Genomic DNA, 22,134 nt, shown 5'->3' on the forward strand with positions numbered 1-22,134 from the left:
GCCATCTGATTGGCAGAGGCGTTACGAGCACGAGCTTGTTGCTGATTGGCTGCGAGCAGTGCGAGTGGTTGCAACTAGGAAATGTTGGCTGCCATTTTGTGATTCCGTTGAAGTGAGTAAGGTGAAAAAAAGGGGGGGAAATTGGGAAATAGGAGGGTAGGAGCCATGTAACCTCTGTGGTGTGTTTAGGGTGTGCTATAGAGGGGGTGCGAAGCAAAGTATTTACCTCTACCGGTGTGTAAGTGGTGGCCTACGGAAATTAAGTGAGGTATTGGGTAGAGTCTGATGCGGGTAAGGTGAGCTGGTGCGGGACTCGGGGATTAAAGCGTGAGCCCAAATTGTGTGCCTTATGCTGTGAAGTCATGTGCCGTGGCCGCTGCACTACAGTTGTGGAAGTAGTGTCCTGATGTGTTTATAACTACTAGGATGAACTACTGACCCGTACTGGTATGAAAGTCCTGGGGTACGGAATATATGTGAGGTATTGTCTAGAGTCTAATGTTGCTAAGCTGAGCTGCTGCCGGAGTCGGGGATTAAAGCGTGAGCCCAAATTGTGCATCATATGCTGTGAAGTCATGTGCTCTGACCGCTGTGCCACATCTGTGCAAGCAGTGTCAGCATGTAGCTATAGGTACTTGGATGAACTTTTGTTTAGAACATTGTAGCTTGTGTATGGTGCTTAGGTGGTGTTGTATAGGGAGTGCGAAGGTAAATCAATATGGTATTTGTAGAGCGCAAACTACTCACCCCTATGGTGAGAGGTCTGTGCTGCAAAGTGAGATGATCTGGCCGCTGCACCACAGCTGTGTGGAGAATACATTTTGGCGAGGGTGTGGGAGTTGGTGTTATATGGCCCTAAAATAAGGGGCCTAAGTTGTAAGCTATAGGGTGGCTCTAAAAAGAGCCCTTGTGTTCATTAGTTGGAGCTACATATAAGTGCGGAAGCACAGCTTCCAGTTATTCAGGAGAACTCGGCTTCCCTGATCTGTGAAGTGTACTCCATCACTTCTGTATATATCCGCCATATCAAAACGTATGTTGTGGTCTCTGATGTATGCAGAGACAGCTTTGTTTACTTTTTTCCAAGATTTTTCAATCTGAGGACAAAATTGTTTGGACCATTTCCACTTCTGTCTTTGGCATATATTGGAATAAACAAAGACAGTTTGAGGCGAAAGTAACATCAATTGTCCATAGGTGTCCTTCATAAGCATTTCCAAATCTACCCCAGTCAATGTGGCTAGGTCGTTTCCACCACAGTGCACAATCATGAGGTCAGGGTGTTGGAGATGCAAACAGGTTTTACCCAAAGGCAACAATTGGTGCCACTTCAAATCTCTCTGTCCAAACCATTTAATGTCAACATTTTGTAAACCTAGGTCTAAGTCAATACGTCTCTGTTCTGGATACCTCTTGCACCAGAAAACATAGCTATGTCCTAAGATCCACACTAGAATTTTGAAGGTATGGCTGGAAGGTATGGAAAGATGTCTGTAGCTCATGCAGTTCCTTCGTAGAATAAGAGATATGTTTAAAGATGGGGAACTAGTTTATTTTCACATACAAAATGGTACCTGATTGGGAGATGAAAAGCATTGCTTTTTAAAAGTAGAGTGCACATTCGTTTTGTGGAAAAGTATTTTTGTGATTGGTTAAGAAAAAGCAGTTTGCACGTACATATTATAGTACATATTATAGGATAAAATTTGCTCAACTAAACCACACCTGCTACTTGCATTTGGAAGGCACTGTTCGAACTTAAAACAATCGTGAACTTTTAACCTGCACGTGCTGTTAAATGTTCAAGAAAATGTTGTGAAAAAATATTGTTAGGTTTAAAAATATTTATGAACTTTTAACCTCCACGTGTTGTAGAATGTTCTAGAAAGTGTGTTGATAGAATACGTTGCATTTCTGACTTCGATGTGTACTTTAATATTAAAAAAACTATTTATATGGAAAAGTAGAAAGACAGTAATAGAGAGAATTTTTTAAAGCTAAAAGAATCAAGGAACTATTGTAATTTGTTCTTGATTACCTACCAGCGGTCGCCAGTAGGTAGTTATCACTGTTAACAGTCTGAAAGTGCGGTGTTGCTCAGAGTGGCATGGTGGTGATATGATATGGTGCTACACTCGGGTATGAAACCGAGAGTCTAAACCATGAGGTCATTGCTGTAAAGTGATGTGGTATGGGGTTTGTAGCATACGTGTGCAAGTAGTGTTAGTAGGTGTTCATACCATACAGGGAGTTGGAAGCGAACTACTGACCGCTACTGTGTGTTGATAGTATACCGGAAGCGGGAAGCAAAGTAGTTATGCCTACCGGTACGAAGACTTGGTGATGAAACCGAGCTGATTGCTGTAAAGTGATGGGCTCTGGGTGGTGTAGCATACTAGCCGCTGTAGTATAAGTGTGTAAGTAGTGTTAGTATGTATTTATAGTATATAGGGAGTGGGAAGCAAACTACTCATCCCTACTGGTGTGAAGACTCGGGGATTAAACCGTGAGCCTAAATTGTGAGCTCACTGCTGTAAAGTGATGTGCTATGGGCACTGTAGCATACTTGTGAAAGAAAAGTTAGTTTACGTTGATACAATATAGGGAGTGGGAAGCGAAAGTCTTACCCCTACCGGTGTCAAGACTCGTGGATGAAACTATGAGCTCATTGCTGTAAAGTCAAGTGCTCTGTGTAGTATTCCATTGTAAGTCATAGTAGAATGTTAGTATGTAATTCTACTAGAATGTAAGGGGCATATTATCAAGGAACGGCGTCAAAATTATCGCCGCTTTAGAAGCAGGAAACTGCCAGTAAAACGGCAATAATGGGCTTGATAATATGCCGTAGAGAATTCCAATAGAAGCCCATGTTCACACGAGAACATTGGCTTCTATTGGAATTCTCTACGGCATATTATCAAGCCCATTATCGCCCTTTTAGTGGCAGTTTCCTGCCGCTAAAGCGGCGATAATTTTAACACCGTTCCTTGATAATATGGCCCTCAGTATGTAATGTTAGAATGTAGGGCTGTCATGAGGGGAACCTTGCGGAGTTTGTACACGGTGCTGGATTAGACGGTTGCTTTGCTGTCTGCTCCTGTTGGTGGTTGTTTCAGGTGTCTTGTTTTCTTGTAATAAATTGACTTACTGGATTCACTGCTGTCTGCCTCTTTACTACATAAATTTGGCGACGAGTGGGAGAAGGCAAAAAGAAGGCACCACTCAGCAATATTTCAAAATTGCTTGCGTTGTGCTGAAGACCCGTTTTGTTCGTGTAGCTGTTTCTACTCATGCCAGGGTCGTCATGCTCATTGAACTATGTCATCCGACTTCTGGTAGGATTTAGATTTTTTGATTTTGCGCTTCCTCTGCTTCTTCACTGCATTCTGGTCGCTATACTACACGTGTGTAAGCAGTGTTAGTATGTGTTTATATTAACAAATGCATCATGGTAGTAGGGAGGGCGACCTCTCAGGCGCAGCGCATACAATGTCCCGGGGTGTGCATTCTCTGGACATTTGTGTTTGCTATTAGAGGGTGGTGCATGGTTTCCACCCTGTGATAGCAAATACTTGTTCGACTCCTTGAAGCGAGAGGAGGAAAACCTCGTATCGCTGTAATAGAGGGGATGCGGATGGTAAAAATGGAGGGAAAAGAACAAAAAAAAAAAAAAGTGGGGTCCCACCTGTTCTTTTAAATGAGGCCCCTGGTGGGTGGGTAATGTTCCGTGGCCAATCCAATTAATATATTGCGGGGTCTCTATAGGACTGGGGATCTTAATGTCACATGTAAATTAGGCGTGGAAGGGCACAGAGACGTTTTGCAGCCTAGGGGAGCGCCACCTTCCCGGGTATTGTTTACTAATTGTTCGACGGGGTTCGAGGCCAACTGAAGTCCGGGGATCGTCACACTCCAGGTCTTTATTTAAATATGCAGGGTGGGCCTCGGTAGTCCCTGAAGCCTCAGTGGTCCTAGGCAGTGCCTTATTTGTTCTGTAATCACACGGGCAGTACTTATGGTGTTATAAAGTGATACACTCATAGAACTCTTGCAGTTGTACAATTACCCAGGCTTCATTTGTCTAATAGTCAGTTAGATTATGTTTGGTAGGTGCACTCTAATATTAAATAATGTTGTCCTTAAAATCTCCTATAAACAGATGATTTTCACAATAAACAATAGACAAGTGTCGTCAGAAAAAGAAGACCTATACACTCAGTTATTTATTTGCAAAATTAAGTAACCTTTATTAAAACAGAATTAAATAGAAATGTAACTTTAATAGAACAGTATGATAAACAAAAACGTGGGTTGGACTCCAGTGGAAGCAGCGTAGGAAACCTGCAAGACAAAAATGAAACATAAGTATGTGTGCTATGTGGAAGAGGTAAAGCAAGGTAGTCCGAATGAAAGGACCATAGTGAGAATGGAAGGGAGTGGGAGTGGATGGAAGGGAGAAGGGAAGGGGGAGTCAAAAGAAGAGAGAGTGGAGGAGACAGAGTGTCGGCCTATTGCACCCAGCCCTTAGTGTTTACCTTCTGTCACCCGTTTGTATAGGACGCTGGGGTCTGCGAGAAAGAGTGTGGTTCAGCAAGTCCTTAAAATTAAATACATGAGGCCAGAGATTATGGGCCATATTATCAAGGAAGGGCGAGAACATTATCGCCGCTTTAGCGACAGGAAACTGCCGCTAAAGCGGCGATAAGGGGTTGATAATATGCCCTTGTGAATTCCCTTAGAAGCCCAGGTTCTGGTGTGAACCTGGGCTTCTATGGGAATTTACAAGGCCATATTATCAACCCCTTATCGTTGCTTTAACGGCCGTTTTCTGTCGCTAAAGTGGTGATAATGTTATTGCCGTTGTTTGATAATATAGTCCTACATTATTAGCTACGGGAAAATCGCTTGCATGCACCTGTGCACCCAGGGTGCTGCACCCCAACCCCTTCTCCCGCACTGTGCTCAATTGTAGGTCTTGCACGCCGAGGCTTCACTGCTCACCTGCCACCACTGGTGTGTCCCACGACGTGTTGGTGCAAGCTCCTAGTCCGGGGTATGTTTGTACGATGGACCAGGTCTCCGGTCGGGGACGATGTCTTGATACCACGATAGAAGGTGTCAGAATGCCAGGGCATCATTGCGGGGTCAGCTCCCGCTCCGCCCTTCTTGTGGCAATCAATGGAATGTCTGAAAAGGGAGGAATAATTTTATGGTGGAAACGACTGGAGGTAAATGAAGGTTTATTTCAAGCTTGATAGAAAATAGGAGTTGAGTGCATCCTTCGTTTTTGAAGTACGATCTACCAACTGTTAGTGGTAATCGTGGTTCAAAGAGGAGTTGGAGTGCACGAGAATACACAGGGTTAAATAATAATATGTTATGCCAACGTTCACATACAAAGGAACAGAGCGCATGCTAGAAGCATAATGTGCACGTGTAATGCAGTGGCGGGAGCCTGTGTGCATGTACGGAGCTCACTACAGTGTCCTAAAAGCCAACGCTAAGTGTATGTAGGGCAGCGCTGCCTGCTGGCTCAGTCCTACAGTACGGTCCAGCTGGTCCTTAAAATTAGACCGATGTGACTGAATGAGGTCAGAGATCACATCATTACGCACGGCAACATCACTTTTTCGCATGTGCGTACTCAGGGTGATGTACCCCACCCCTGCCGCAGAACCGCCCTCAACAGTTGTCTCTAGGGCAGCGCTGCCCGTAGGTTCAGGCCTACCTTATGGTATAGCAGGTCTTTAAAATGAGACAGAGATGTGACTGAATGAGGTCAAAGATCACATCATAACACATGGCAATATCGCTTATTCGCACGTGCGCAGTCTGGCTGATGCATCCCATCCCTCCCGCAGCACCGTGCTGAAGAGGTGTCTGTAGGGCAGCGCTGCCCGCTGGCTCAGGCCTACAGTACAGTGCAGCAGGTCTTTAAAATGAGACAGAGATGTGACTGAATGTGGTCAAAGATCACATCATAACACATGGCAATATCGTTTGTTCGGACCTGCGCAGCTAGGCGGAAGCACCCCACCCCTCTCGCCGCAGCACGCTCAATTGGAGGCCCTGTGCACCCAGGCCGCTCTGCTTACCTGCTGTCATTGTTGTGTGAGCAAACACTATGGGCAGCAGTGCTCACAATTCAGATGGAGTGTTGATTGCAGGAGAGTGTACACCTCATGGATCCCTTTCGTAGACGACGGGCAGTAGGGCTCACAATTTAGAGCCCGTGTTGATTGCCAGAATGGAGTACACCTCATGGATCCATAATTTTTTTTTTTATCGCGCATTGTGATATGCGAGGTGAATGCGGCAAATCATTTGAGGTAGTGTGGAAGAAGAGGGACGTGTGGCGTCATGGTTATCCTATTTACACGTACGGGAAGTAGGCTGGACTTGCGGACGCCAGGCCAGTGTAGGGGTGTGAATAATTATTCCAGGGACTTGGGCAGTGTTCAGTTCCTGCCTGGCCAGGAAGTGTACTTATGAGTTTCTTTTGTAGTTTTGACCTCGCAGAGTGTGCAATTTAGATTAGTGTAGCACGTGTTGGGAGGGCGGAAACTATCGTTAATGAGAGGGCATGTGATCTAGGATGTGCAGTTTGTCCGTGGCTGATGATGCTCCTTAGATCCAGCAATACGCAGGCCAAAAGGCAGCACAATAATGTGCAGACACACACACCAGGGGCATCGTGTAACACATATTTGTTTTTTGATGGACGTTTGAGATGCATGGCAATCACAGGAAAACGCTTTTCAATAAAGCTTTCTAAGCAGACGCTGTAGAGAGAATGAGTAAAATGGCTGGGGTCGTACAACTGTTACAATGGGAAATGTTATGAACCAATCAAATGCTTTTTTTAAGGTCACATGGCAATCTTGCACCGAGTGCACAAGGAGGCTGCACCCGACACGATTTTGACAAAATATATTTATCATAATATAAGTTTATTAAAGTTAGAAATATATAAATGTTTAAAATAATTTAGATTTTCGCGTGCTCTCATATACGGTTTAAAGTTATTTAGATATACTTTTGAGACAAAAAAAAGGGAATGGCGTACCCGGCGCAATACTATACGTCTGTGACGTAACACAGGGCCTGGCAGCGTGTACTTGTCAAGTAAGCAACGCGCAGCAGGCGCGACCCCATGCGTACATGATGTAACGCGTGGCTTGGTACTGTGTACCCGGATACCAAAGTAGTACCTGGGGTGACTTCATGCGTATATGATGTTACGCGGGACGCGGTGCCACGAACTCGTCGGATACGAAATGCGCATCATTTACAAGTTTAGCAATATGGCCGATAGGATTCGTGTGGTGATGGAGCTTGGTACGCTACCGGTATGGGAGTGCAGTTTACTCCCCCCAAAAAAATATATACATATTTTTTGGGGAAGATATAAAACATTACATGATTTTTAAAGTTAAAAACAAGAAGTATAATAGAGTTCCAAAATATTTAAAAATATAATAGAAAAAATATAGGTTTTATAATGATTAAAATATTAAATTAACATTTAAAAAACTTCGAAATTCACTGAAAAAACCATAGGTTTTACAGATGTTATAGTTAGGAATTAGCATTTAAAAAGACCTTAGAAATTCACTAAAAAACCATAGGTTTCAGGGACGTTATAGTTAGTTGAACATGTGACTCATATAAAACCAGAGAAATTTGCCTGTTATAGTTAGTTGAGCTAACTATAACTCGCGCGCTCCCGCAATGCACTGCTGATGATGTCACATATTACATCACTCATGACATGGTTAGTGACATCACTCGTGACATCACTGATGACATCATCCACGTGACAATCTGATGCACATACAGAAGCTCTAATATAAACTTTGATACACCCATTCTAAAATGCTGACTACTATTTTTGAAACCATACACAGAAGAATGCCATATACTACATAGCACTCACTATTTCCTATGTCAACACACACATCCAGTCACTTATACATGTAGTTACTCATCAATAGAGGACTATAATATGCACTCATACATCTATACATGTAGTCACACGCTGCCACTCATCCATAGAGTTACTCACACACCTAGTCAGTAATGCAAATAATGAATCACATACCCATTTAATCATATATACAGTTATACACACCAACTTTGTTATTTTTAGACATACCACATCACTTATTTATACAGATACTAACAGATATTTACTGTCTTATACAATCACTAATAGAAGCAGACACTTATTTATACACCCATTCTTGAAATAACTTAGTCTCACGTATACTCATTTATATACTCCAACACTCACATATAGTGGCTTAAAACATATGTAGTTAGTCACAGATATACCACTGAGACATTTATTCACTCACCAACACACCCATAGACACACTAACTCACCCATACAGCCCTTTCCAGATGCACTTTTTAATCCATACAACCACTGAATCACCTACTCAGACATCTTTGCACAGACTCACACATACACTCTGGAACCCATACAGATACTCAGATAACAAATCAATAACCTATATAGACACTCATGTAGGTATTCAGCAACCCATGCAGTTGCTTACACACCAATGGAGAGACTAATACAGACCTTTACACAGTTTAGTCACTAACCCATGCATTCAGTAAGACATGTTCAATCACTCACATATACAGTCAGTCACACACATACGAAATAATTCCTTTAGGCACTTGTAAATGCATTCATTCTTGAATACACCTTGGCATATATATATAAAACATATTTACATTTTATAGAAACACACATTCACTGGATGATGTCATCAGTGATGTCACTGACCATGTCATGAGTGATGTAATATGTGACATTATCAGCAGTGCATTGCGGGCACATCGGTTATAGCTAGCTCAACTAACTATAACAGGCGAATTTCTCTGGTTTTATATGAGTCAAATATTCAACTAACTATAACGTCCCTGAAACCTATGTTTTTTTAGTGAATTACTAAGGTTTTTAAATGCTAATTCCCTAATTCCTAACTATAACGTCTGTAAAACCTATAATTTTTCAGTGAATGTATATTATATATATATATATATATATATATATATTCACTGAAAAAACCATAGGTTTCAGGGGCGTTATGGTTAGCTGGACTTTTCACTGGTACAAAACCATTGAAATTCCCCCGTTATAGTTAGTTCAGCTAACTATAACTAGCGCCCGCAATGCACTGCTGATGACGTCACATATTACATCACTCATGACATGGTCAGTGACATCACTCATGACATCACTGATGACATCTCAAATGACATCACTCATGACATCACTCATGACATCATCCAGTGAATGTGTGTTTTTCTGAAAATTACATATGTTTTATATCTGTATATCTCAAGGTCGATGGAAGAATAAATGGGTGTATAAGTGTCTAAATGGATGATTTGTTTTTGAAAAATTGATTGTATAACTGACTGATTAAGTGTATCTTAGTGAATACATGGCTTAGTGAGTAATGTTTAAATATGTAAATATCTGTATCAGTCTCTCACTTTGTGTATAAGTGGCTGCATGGGTTGGTGAGTAGCTACATGAGTGTCTATATAGGTTATTAGTTGGTTTTTTGAGTATCAGTATGAGTGTCTGTATGGTTCGGTGGGGGGTATTACTTAGTGCATAGGTGCATGAATGAGTGACTCACTGTTTGTATGTGTTGAAGACAGCATGTGTGCAGGACTGTATGGGTGGATAAGTGTGTGCATGGGTGTGTTAGTGAGTGAATGACTGTCTCAATAGTGTCTTTATGAGTAACTATATATGTTTTAAACTAGTATATGTGACTATTGGTGTATATAAGTGAGTATATGTGAGAGTGAGAGATTGAAAGAGTTCCTGTATGAATAAGTATGTGTTTCTATAAGTGATTGTTTAAAAGACTAAGTATGTGTCAGTTTTCTGTAGAAGTAAGTGTGGTGGTGTGTGTATAACTGTATATGCAAGTAAATGGATGTTTGATTCTTTATTAGCATGAGTGACTATGTGTGTGAGTAACTCTATGGATGAGTGGCGTTGTGTAACAGGATGTATAGGTGTATGAGTACATATGATGAGTGAGTACATGTATGAGTGACTGTATAGGACTGTTGGTGAATGAGTGGATGTGTATGTGGATCTTAGAATTACTGAATAGGTTGTTGTAACTGGTATTGGTATGTCTATTTTTGAATGTGTGCATCAAAGGTTATATTAGGGGGAGAGGAGGTCTGCCACTCTATCACAAGGATGATGTCATCAGTGATGTCATGAGTGGTCACTGACCATGTCATGAGTGATGTAATATGTGACGTCATCAGCAGTGCATTGCGGGCGCGCGAGTTCTAGTTAGTTCAGCTAACTATAACGGGGGAATTTCAATGGTTTTGTGCGAGTGAAAAGTCCAGCTAACTATAACGCCCCTGAAACCTATGGTTTTTTCAGTGAATTTCTAAGGTTTTTTAAATGCTAATTCCTAACTATAACGTGCCTGAAACCTATGGTTTTTTCAGTGAATTTCAAAGGTTTTTTAAATGCTAATTTCTAACTAAGCTTACAGAGATAGGACATGTGAAGAAAGAAGAAAAAAGGTGCAGAAATCAAAAAAAGAAATGCAGAAAGAAGCAACAGAAGTCCTCAAATACGAAGAAAAGTGCAGGAAGAAGGATAACGTGCAGAAAGAACAAACAGAAGAGCAGAAAGAAGCCTTGTTGCAAAATCATCCTGTACCCTCAACTTTTCAGATGGATACTGGTGGTAACTGAGTCTGACTAACCAGTCCTAGAGCCAGTGCTATACACTCAGAATACAGTGAAAACACCTACATACACTAGGGAACACTATGCGTTGGGGTCCCCCTGTGATTAGCATGACCTCCTCTGTAAGCCCCTAGTATATAATAGGGCAGGGGATCAAAACTACCTCTTAAAATGCACCACAGGGCGTGTTTGCACACGTTAATTCAGGCCCCGTCCCCTCCCTTCATCACTGTGTAAACACGCCCTGTGGCCGTTTTTAGTTGGGAGATTAAGTTCATTTGAATCCTGAGGGTCCCTAGGGTCCAACTAGCCCACTATGTACCTCCAGTAAGCACCACAGAGCTGCATTGCTTAGAGGTGTAAAAAGGGGCACGGCCTACACCACATCTCTGCAATGCAGAGCAGTGGCGCTTACTGGAAGCACCTGGTGGGCTAGTTAGCCCCCAGGGTCCCTCAGGATTGAAAGGGAATTATGTTCCCAACTTAAAACGCGCCACAGGGCATGTTTGCACACGTCACCTCAGGCCCCATCCCCTCCCTTCACCACTGTGTAAACGTGCACTGTGGCCGTTCTAAGTTGAGAGATTAAGTCCCCTTGAATCCTAAGGGTCCCTAGGGTCAAACTAGCCCACTAGGTACCTCCAGTAAGCGCCACAGAGCTGCGTTGCATAGAGGTGTAAAAAGGGGCGTGGCCTCAGAACACCTGTCTGCAACGCAGCTCCCTGGCGCATACTGGAGATACCTGTTGGGCTAGTTGGTCCTCAGGGACCCTCAGTATTGAAGGGGAATTAATTCCCCAACTTACAACTGGCCAGGGGGCGCGTTGCCAGAGTGCTGCAAGGAGGGGTCGTGGCCTCCGGCGCGATGCCGGTCTTTTATCTATGTAATTTTTTTAAGAAGGAGGGCTGTGTGGCCCCCCTTCTTTTTCTAATTTATTGGCCCTGGGGACCCCATCCCCCAGGGCCTGCACCCTAATTTTTTTTGCTGAAAAAAAGGTAATTTGGGCCTCCCAAGGCCTTAATCGGCCCCGGGGACCCCAACCCCCGGGTCATGGCCTTTTTTTTTAAATTCTTTAGGAGGGGGCTGCGTTGCCCCCCTCCTCAGGCCACTTAAGGCCCCTGGGACTCCATCTCCCGGGGCCGGCCTTTGTTTTTTATTATTCCTTTTTTTAATATATTTATAGAAACACCTAGGACATGCTGGACAAACCGTATGTACCTATCACCATGACGATTTGCGTGATATTCATTAAAAGGAGACTCTGCATACAATGAATCCATGTGGAATGTATTTACACCGCTAGTGAAGCTCTGACGTGTCTGACGCCCTACCGTGCCTAATCCCAGCACCCCCACCGGTGGGTACTCTCCAAGTAGACACCCTTGTCGTTTATTTATACAAACATGGGTAGCTATTGACGGGCACATTTAATACACACGCACATCAAGCCATTCAAAGGGGATTCGACAAAAATTCGACCAAACTATGCAAGAAAGCCCCCTCACGGCTAATAAAACACACATCCACCGCCGGATGTGTAATACTTTTTATTTTACTCTCTGGAAAGGAAACAAACCTCACTTGAGAGTCACAGCGTACTCCTGGCGGAGCCCAATGCTGTGTTACACCCACCAGTGCCCGCCGAGTGCCACACACCTCTGTGTTGAATTCCACCAGCTAGTGCGTATGCTATGACACTCTCTAGCCCATGTGCACTGTAACACCATCCCGTGAATATGTCATGCCACACTAGCCTTTGCACGGGTTATATTGCCCCATCTAACGTGCCTTCCTCGATGGCTATGTTATAACGCACAGCGCTATGCCATACATATTACAATCTGGGATCCATATCTTTGTCAGAGTGCATATGCAACGTTACACTCCCCAGCACATATTTTATATTACAACTTTAGAGACTAGTTAGGTTACACAACACTGCCCTGTGCATATTACACTCAAAGGCGCATATCGCATAGCACGCGCTAGTGCCTGTGCTATCTCGCGCTCTCCAATGAATCTGTCATTGCGCACAATGTATTGCATATTATATTTCACGCCCCGGTTTATCTTATATCACACTTTTTGGTGCATAGTTTATACCATATACTATATCTAGTTTTCATTTTCAATCGTGCTCTCAGGACTATGTTCTATATAACACTGCGTCCACATACCCTTTTCACGGGCATTACATTTTGCGATGGGGGTGGAGGATCAGGGGGTGTTTCTGCCAAGTGAGCCCGGAGTCACAGTCACAAACGTCCTCTTCTTCCTGAATAAAAGTGAGATTATGCTGCATACTTGTTCATATTTTAAGTAGTTCGCACAGACACACATTTTAAAAACAATAAAGTTCCTAATACCCACCTTCTCTGAACAGTTAGCTTGCTGCCCCATCCACCTCCTCCCTATCCTCTGTTGTCTGAATCCATGGACTAGCCTCCTCCCTCCTGCCATGCATGGTCTGATGTGCTGCCACTGCCCTCCATTTAGCATGATGTACCAGTTAACTCCTCCTGCCCTCCATTGCCCAATTCTATGGCCCATCATTGACCTCCTGCTTAGTCTCTGTGCTTAGCTTGCTGCCCCTATTCTCCTTCCCCCTGCCCTCCGATGTCTTTGTGCATGCCCCTGCTCCATCCTTTTTGCCCACCATGTTCCATGGACCTGCCACTCCTATCTACTCTGAGTGTTCTGTTGAGCTGCCACTCCCCTCCCACCTGCCTAGCATTGTCAGATGACTGTAACCTGCCCCTGCCACCTCCACCCTGCCTGTCCACATGCCATGCCCCTATCCCCTTCCTCCTGTCCTCCATGGTCCATTTTACTGCCACACCCTTCTGCCCTCCCTGGTCTGTTGTGCTGCAACTGCTCCTCCTGCCTGCCCCGCGCGGTCTGTTGTGAGGCCCCTTCCCCTGAACTCTCTTGTCTGTGCCCAGGTCTTGATCCTCCCTTCTATCCTCCATGGTCCTTTGTGCATGCCCCTGCACCCTCCTTCTTGCCCATCATATCCATTGTGCTGCCACTAACCCTCCCGCTTGCCATGCGTGGTCTTCTGTTCTGCCATGGCCCCTCCCACCTTCCCTGTGTGGTCATCTAGCTGTTCCTGACCCCCTCCCACCTTCCCTCCATGGTCTGTGTGTATGCCATCATAGTCTCACTGTTGCTCTCCATGGTGTGTCTTGTTTCTAGTGCCCATCCTGCCTGACCTCCATGGTCATTTTGCTGCTCCTGCCCCACCCCCTTGCCCCCAGCCCTCTGTTTCCATGTGCAGACCCCTATTCCCTCCCTCCTGGCTTGTCTGTTCCATTGTAATGCCCCTGATCCGTCCCTCTTGCCCTTTATGGTCTGTTATGCTGCAGCTTTCTCTCCTGTCTGTCCATTATGGTCAGCTAGCTACCATTGCCTCTTTCCCCTCTATTCTCTGTTGTCCATGTGCATGGTCCTGTCCCCTCCCTATTGCTGTCTATGGATTGTTGTGCTGCACTCCCGTCCCGCATGCCCTGTGTGGTGTATTGTGCTGCGGCAAACCCTGATGCCTGCCCTGTAGGGTCAGTTTGGTGCACCTCTCCATGTCCCTCCTGTCCTCTGTTATCCGAGTCCATGTCCCTACCCCAATTCCTCCTGCCTACCATGATCCAATGTACCATACTTGCGAACATTTTGAACTTGGTAAGAGGGAGATTTTTAAAAAAACTGGGGTATTGATTTTCCCCTTTGAGTTACATTGAAAATGAGGAGATTGTAGACAGGAGACAGATCAAGTAAAGCCCATTTGAGCTTAAAAACATTGGACGTTTTCTGGCTGAAATGGGTCTGTTGGCATGTATGGTTGTACTACACTGCCTCTTCCTTCTGCCCACAATGGTCTATTATATTGCCACAGCCTCTCTTGCCAGTCCTGTATTGTTGGTTTGTTGCCCCTGCCCCCCTTTCCACTGCCCTCCATAGTCTGTTGTGCTGCCACTGCCCTTCCTGCCTGCCCAGTGTGGTCAAATTGTTGCCTCTGCACTCTCCTACCTGCCTCCAATTTTCAGAGTCCGTGCCCCTGGCCTCTGCCTCTCAACAGTATCCCAATGAACAACTAGATTGCTAACATTCTATATTTATTACAAAAGTGTGGAACGACTGACATCATCTTGACGTAATCAAAACTGTAATACCTAGAGCATTTCCTTTAGAAATTACATATCTGAGAGGGTCTTATTTGCATCACAATTATGGTTAGTGCTCTAAAAAACTAAAATGAGGACATATTTTCTGAGTTTTCAAATAGCGACAAAGAACTTTTAAATTATTTGTAATCTTTATGTTTTTTTATCCAGTTGAGCACTTGGTTAAATGTTGCACCTAGGGGAGAGGATGTGGTGTTACTTCCAGAGCTGCAGACTTTGCAACTGGGGAACCAGGTTGGAGTTTCTGCTTCAGCTCAACATTCTGTGATTCTGGTCAAATCACTTAATCTCCCCATGTCTACAACCAAAATGAATTTGATCTTGTGTGATGTAACCAATGCTCATGTAAAGCACTCCAATACCTGACAAGTCTGCACTATATAAAACTGCAAATACACAAAAAATTAGTGTTTTGCACACTTCTGTCATTGGGCTACATGTGGGCTACATCTGAGTGATATTTGTGCTGCATTTGGGCTCTTTTGTCTCTGGTGGCCATCTTGGGAGATTTATTTGTTATGAAGTTTCCTAATTTCCTCATTTACTGCAGTCTCCTCAGTAGGAAATGCTTTCAGTCTTTTACTTTGATTCCATCAAGAAGGTATTCAGATATGTCACACGTGTGCCATCAATTCTGAATGTTAGCACTCTAGTTGCTCATTAGATTACTGTAGTAAAGCTACTGCTCACATGTGAGTATCAAGGACCCCCTGTGGAATAGTCTGATTCCTGGGACAGGGTATAGACACAATGGAAAATATAGTTCCCAGGCAAACATACACAATAATGGTACAAATTGATAAGCACAGAAGTAGTAAAACAAACAAATAGTGTAGTTTACAATTTTAATTAAAAAAGAAGATAAAAAAATCACATAGTGTGAATTGACAATATACAATAAAATTGAAAATTACAATGGTACAATTCAATAATATCAATTATAAGTAGTGGCAGAACTTAAAATATCTTCACGACGCGCGTTTCGGCACAGAGTGCCTTCGTCAGGAGTAGCCACAACAGATTTATGTGTTAAACAAAGGAGGATCAATTACGTATGTCTATGGGGGCAATATCGACCAGAATTATGGATTCTTCCTGTTCTTTATATGGTTCCTTTCGTTTTTCTATGTGCGATGATTCTTTAGATTCTTTGTGTGATCTTATCACACAACACTCTGACGAGCGGAATCAACTTTAAAATCGAGACACTTAACCATCCGATTAATGAGACGTATCCCGCATCATTGCATGTGTATCTCTCATCTCCGCCATCATTTTATCTGCCTATCCAATGTCTACACGCTTTGCCGTATTCGAGTAGTTGTCAGAATATCCTCTGAAACAATCAGTAATTTAAGGTTTTATTCCCTCTCATTAATTACATTGCTGGAAGAAGCATTATGATGTGACTTAGGAACATCACTTTTCCGACCAACAGGATTGAAATCGAATGACACCATCCCCTTTCTTACTAAAGAATCATCGCACATAGAAAAACGAAAGGAACCATATAAAGAACAGGAAGAATCCATAATTCTGGTTGATATTGCCCCCATAGACATACGTAATTGATCCTCCTTTGTTTAACACATAAATCTGTTGTGGCTACTCCTGACGAAGGCACTCTGTGCCGAAACGCGCGTCGTGAAGATATTTTAAGTTCTGCCACTACTTATAATTGATATTATTGAATTGTACCATTGTAATTTTCAATTTTATTGTATATTGTCAATTCACACTATGTGATTTTTTATCTTCTTTTTTAATTAAAATTGTAAACTACACTATTTGTTTGTTTTACTACTTCTGTGCTTATCAATTTGTACCATTATTGTGTATGTTTGCCTGGGAACTATATTTTCCATTGTAAAGCTACTGCTCACCACGGAAGTCTGCTGCTGGTATTAAAAGTGCATGTTTCAGTCTGCATATCAGAATTTTTTTATGAAATAGAAGAGGATTTGAGAAGTCACTCAAAATGTGCCCTAATTTTTCATTCTTCAGCACTAATCATAAATTCTATGGCAAAATGAACCCCCTCATTGTGTTCCTTTTTAAATTAAATGTTTTAAGTGTTACCAGTTTATTCCAATCAAGATGGCTTCAGGTGTGCCATACGTTTGTCATAAGTAAGACAGTAAGCGCTCTAGTTGTTCTTAAGAACACTCTGGGACATTCTTTCATTGGGCTATACTTGGGCTACATCTGGGTGATATTCGGGCTACATTTGGGCCCTTTTGTCTCTGGTAGCCATCTTGGGAGATTTATTTCTTATGAAGTTTCCAAATTTCCTCATTTACTGCAGTCTCCTCAGTAGGAAATACTTTCAGTTTTTTACTTTGTTTCCATCAAGAAGGCATTCAGATGTGTCACACATTTGCCATAAATTCTGAAAGTTAGCACTCTAGTTGCTCATTAGATCACTGTAGTAAAGCTACTGCTCACCAGGGAGGTCTGCTGCTGGTATTGAAGGTGCATGTTTCAGTCTGAATGTGAGAATGTTTTAATGAAATAGAAGAGGATTTGAGAAGTCACTCAAAATGTGCCCTAATTTTTCTTTCTGCAGCACTAATCATACTTTCTATTTCCTGTGGAGAATAGGTCCTAACTAGAACTACCTACTGGCGACTGCCAGTAGGTAATATATATATATATACACACACACACATACATATATATATACATACACACATATATACATACACATACATATATATGTTGAAATTCACCTACTACTGTAAGGCAGCATACTGTTAGATGGTGGATAATCTGTCATATTGTTGGACTTTCCATTATCATAATTTTACTTCACGTTCATGAAATTCTACAAATCAAGCTTTTGTAAATCAGAGGACGGGTTTGGTGATCGAGATGTGCTCAGGATAAAGAGAGGACCAAGGATTAATTCCATGACACTGGCTTACCCATCAGCTCGTCTGAACTCCGCATGACAAACAGGATTCACCGGGCACGCTTCTGATAAATAAGGACCCTCTATCAAGTATGTCAACCCTGGAAAGCAGTACTCTTTAGTGTCTCTACTGGGTTGGTCAGAAACTGTGATCCTCTTCCCTTCCACAGAACACAAACCTTTGTTCTGAGTAGTCACCCAGGGACCAGCATCCACTGGCGCCATGGTAGGCGGGTGACCTATAACTGGTCCTATCCTGTATTTAACATCACACAGAAGGCTGGGTCCTATTGGTCACAGTTGTAAAGAGAAAACTTAATATACAAGTTAGTGCTTTTAACTAAAAACGCAGAATTATTTGGCAGTATCCTAAGGGATGCATAATTTGACGACTTTAAGTTATCTAAACAAAAGTGCTAATTCGGTGATCTCAGAAGGTAACTTGTTGTAAATTGCCTGGGCTAAAGTTGGACAGACAGGTTGTTAGTTTTGACAAAATCAATCATTCCTCGACAACAGGAAGCAGCAATGTGTTTGTATTACCATTAATCTAAAAAAGGAAACATGATCTATCTGAAAAGGATACCGAGTTAGAAATTACATTCATCGTTTTCAAGATCACACCCCAGATGTTCCACTGTCAAAACGTCCGCATGGTGAAAACACCCAGACTAATGTATTTCAAAGGATGACACAACCGCATAATTTCATATCAGATGACGTCATACTCTATATTTAGGATTAAAAGCCCCACACTCATGGCTCTACAAATTCACATTTGTTTAAAAATGTGTAGTAATAGAATCCATTTGCAAAGCAGAAACATGAAATGCAATGTTAGTCATTTTCATCAATCCTATGGTTGTAGCAGTGTCGATCCTCCAAATATACTTTGAAATCCAGGTCACAGACGCACAGTAGAGGGGGCCGAACAGAGCAGACTCTCTTAGAGGCACACAGCATAAAGAAACACTCGGGGAGCCTTCCAAATTCACTCACGCGCGTGCATATCCGGGAGTTAGGGCCACGCCACATGCAGGCAAGAGAATGCTTAATGGGTTCGCAATGTTTTTGAAGGCGCTTCTCACAATGGAACTTTGAAAAAGCAAAGACGTGGAGAAAATACAAGTCGGTCTCGCTCATTTATTGACACAATTTCCTCTTTTGTTTGTCACTAAGTGTCTGCGTGTTTCTATGTCCTCTGTTTCCCTGAGGAACGCTCCGAACATTAGCATCTTTCGTTTAATTTCTCTAATGACACATTCGAACTGCCAACATGCTCATTTATCAAGCGATTTGACAACACAAACAATAGAACCGACTCCCACGAGAAAGTTTAAGGACTCCTCCAGGTAGGCTGCGCTTACAGCACGCGCGCTCTTGGTCACGTGCACCTTATTGCTTTTCAATAAGTTCTTAGATCACTTTGACGTACTACTACTGTCTTCTACTTTAAAAGGGAGAGGTGTGATTAGAAAACAGGCCACAGGTACAACATTGTTTCTAAAGGACAGAGATACCAGAGCTCCTACGTTTCCTGGTTCCATTTGCGAGTAACTCAGCCACTCCAGGAATTTTCTTTGAATTCTGGGAATTGAGTCCAGGTTTTAGTCGATTAAACAGGACTAGAAATCCCATCATGCCATGGAGAAATGGCTTTCATGAGATACTCACGCATGGAGGTGGGGCAACGTGACGTTAAAAAGGGAGACTCCTACAGTCAGAACAACGATGATGCGATAATTGTTTTGTTACATTTGTTTGGTTTACCTTATGGTAGAAGTCCCAAGTTTTCCCTCTCCCTCGTACGTAAATCAGCCAGTCCTGTATTTGTGTCGTTGCATTTTGTGTCGTGTAACCCTGCATCTATAATGGACAAGGGAAAACGACAAGTCCCAGAATCCAAAAAATAGAGCCCTAACTGTACAAGCTACTCACACCCGACAAGGAAGAACTTCAGAGAAAGGGAATGTCATTGTATCCTCAAGATAACATTGTTTCCTTAGGAAGAAACAAAAAAAAAATATAGAAGACAGCATGAGGAGGAAAACAAGACAACACATCATTTTACTACATCCGCAAGCGTAGCTGCTTAACACAACTAATATCCCATGTCAGCACTCTGGTGTTTATAGCGGGCGCCACACTGACAGGATTGCTGCCGATGCAGCAAGCGCGCCTTTCAGTGCGGTCCCTGAAGAGAGGAGCAGTGTTTTGGGCATGCTGTGTCTAGCTGTCTGTCAAGATGATGTTGCAGCCTGCCGTCACCTGCTGTGCAGCAGAGAGAGGGCTGCAGCGGCCGCGTTCGCCGCTCCAGGGAGCGCTGCTGGCTGCAGTGACACGCCTGCCTCTTTATTATGGGAAGCCCGGCGCTGCTCTTACCTCCGCTTCTTTGCTCCGGTCTTTGATTTTCCCCATCGAACTTCGCCCATTACTAGAAGTCTCCCGTGCAGGCACTACGGAGATCTGCTGCAGCGGCATGTCGACGGTGCTGCAGGTAACCCGCACCTGATTGGACGCCTTGTTTCTTCACACCCCCGGCGCAGCCCACCTGTGTAATCGTTCATATCCTTCTTTAGGCAAGCCCGGTGCTCAACTGCCAAGCGAAAATAACGGCATTTCAGTGACGACCACAAATCACGCAGGGGTCCTCGGTTAAAAAGTACATTAGATCACGCACGAAAGAAAAAAAACGTATCAAATCCGGATAGTTGTTCATTCTCAGAAAGCGAAGATACCGCAAGTCATAAGTACTCTGTTCTGTTACCGAAGCAGCCCCCACCCTTTCCCCAGGAGCATTGTGGGAGGCAATTCAATTTCTTTGGTACCTAATAACTGCCATGGAAACCGAGGAAACCTGGGTCCCACAGGCCTCTCTATCAGCAGACGGCTCCTCGTCTCCCACGTTTTTCGCGGCGGCCACTTCGGCTTCGGTCCCCCGGATGATTCTCCGCCGGGCGCCCGCTCCGCGCCCCGAGACACCGCGTCGTGCTGACTGGGTCAATACGCCCAAGTCTGAGGAGCTTAGCGTCCTATTTTGGAGCCAAATCTCCTCCGTGAAGAGCAGGGATAGCTGGCTGTTGTCGCTCATGCGTCTAATCTCTTTAGGTCAAAGGATCTGCCTTGAAGTGAGACCAGCGGAGAGCGAATCAGGTGCAAAAAGGAATACACGGCAGAAGCAAGTGCAATGTGCCTTCCTATGGCTGCTAGTAAAACGTTAACTCTTTGCTGTGCGTTCATCTCCAGCAGCAGCAGCACTGCTGCAGGTATGTATGTATGTTCAGCCGGCGCTGAATGAAAGAAACGCACGCACATCCAGAGACCGGCAGATAAAGGCTCAGAGACCGCTAGCTGTTCCCCATTCAGACATTTTTACACACACATGCAGACACGAGCATGCTGACAGAAACACTAGAAACCAGCACGCATATATTTGGATCTGATCATCTGAGCAACCCACGTTCACATACACATTAAGGCTGATTCACAAAGTGGAGTTCAAAAGTTTAGCATCTGTGTTTTTAACATTGTCCTCAAATGTCTGACATGCAGAATTCACAGGTATCACCGGGAATATTCATTTAAATATGCAACAATTCTAGATTTCTAGGACGGCTGTACCTTGTAAGTACTTAGAGACAATGTCCACTAAGCGAACGAATTGTATAAATATGACACACACGTGAACTTGCGCATTTCATTTTCTTTTTCTTCACAGATTCATTTTTTGTCTGTGCAGAACCAATCCACCCCCCCCCCCGTTGGCAACCATTACATTTGGGTATGCCCCCTTCCAATTCTCATCGACTGAAGTTACTCCAAACTGGTTTATTAACTTTAAAAATGTTTACTTTTTGATTTTGTTGTCTTAGATTCTCACCTTCTGGAAGCATCTCAGATCTATGAGATTTTGGTCAATTCAAGTGATGTGAGGAAAAAACTGTTTAATACCATTAGAGTACATAAATACATTTGCAAACCTATCTTGCTCATAGGAAATGCTTACAAAAACACAATTTCATTCATACTTCTTATAGTGGAGTAGTGTGGCTCACTGGTTAGAGGCGGCAGACCCGGAAGCAGAGGACGGCCCGGGACCAGGGTTCAATTCCCGACGCGGCAGGGTTGTGGCCCAGGGCCAGCGGACTCGATAATTCTCGCCTCGGTGCCCACTCTAACCAAGGATCACACTCAGCAACTCTGGGCCAAGGATCACACTCAGCAACTCTGGGCATTAGCTTGCCTCATCTCCACAACGGCCCCCCATATTCGCCAGGGATGCCTGGTTTCACC

At 43.5% G+C, this 22,134-nt stretch overlaps 1 protein-coding gene across 1 annotated transcript in view; it reads right to left on the reverse strand.

Annotated features, from left to right (window-relative positions):
• MARCHF1 (membrane associated ring-CH-type finger 1) overlaps positions 1-20,988 on the reverse strand; it is a 1,509,818-nt gene extending 1,488,830 nt beyond the window's left edge. Inside the window, exon 1 of the mRNA XM_085641780.1 lies at positions 20,224-20,988. Within this exon, the coding sequence (XP_085497906.1) occupies positions 20,224-20,322 (99 nt within the window). The 5' untranslated portion in view covers positions 20,323-20,988. The remainder of the gene's footprint in view (positions 1-20,223) is intronic.
• Between the last annotated feature and the right edge of the window lie 1,146 nt (positions 20,989-22,134).

Source organism: Triturus cristatus, chromosome 2_2, assembly GCF_964204655.1.
Source record: "Triturus cristatus chromosome 2_2, aTriCri1.1, whole genome shotgun sequence".
NCBI classification, from domain to species: Eukaryota; Metazoa; Chordata; class Amphibia; order Caudata; family Salamandridae; genus Triturus; species Triturus cristatus.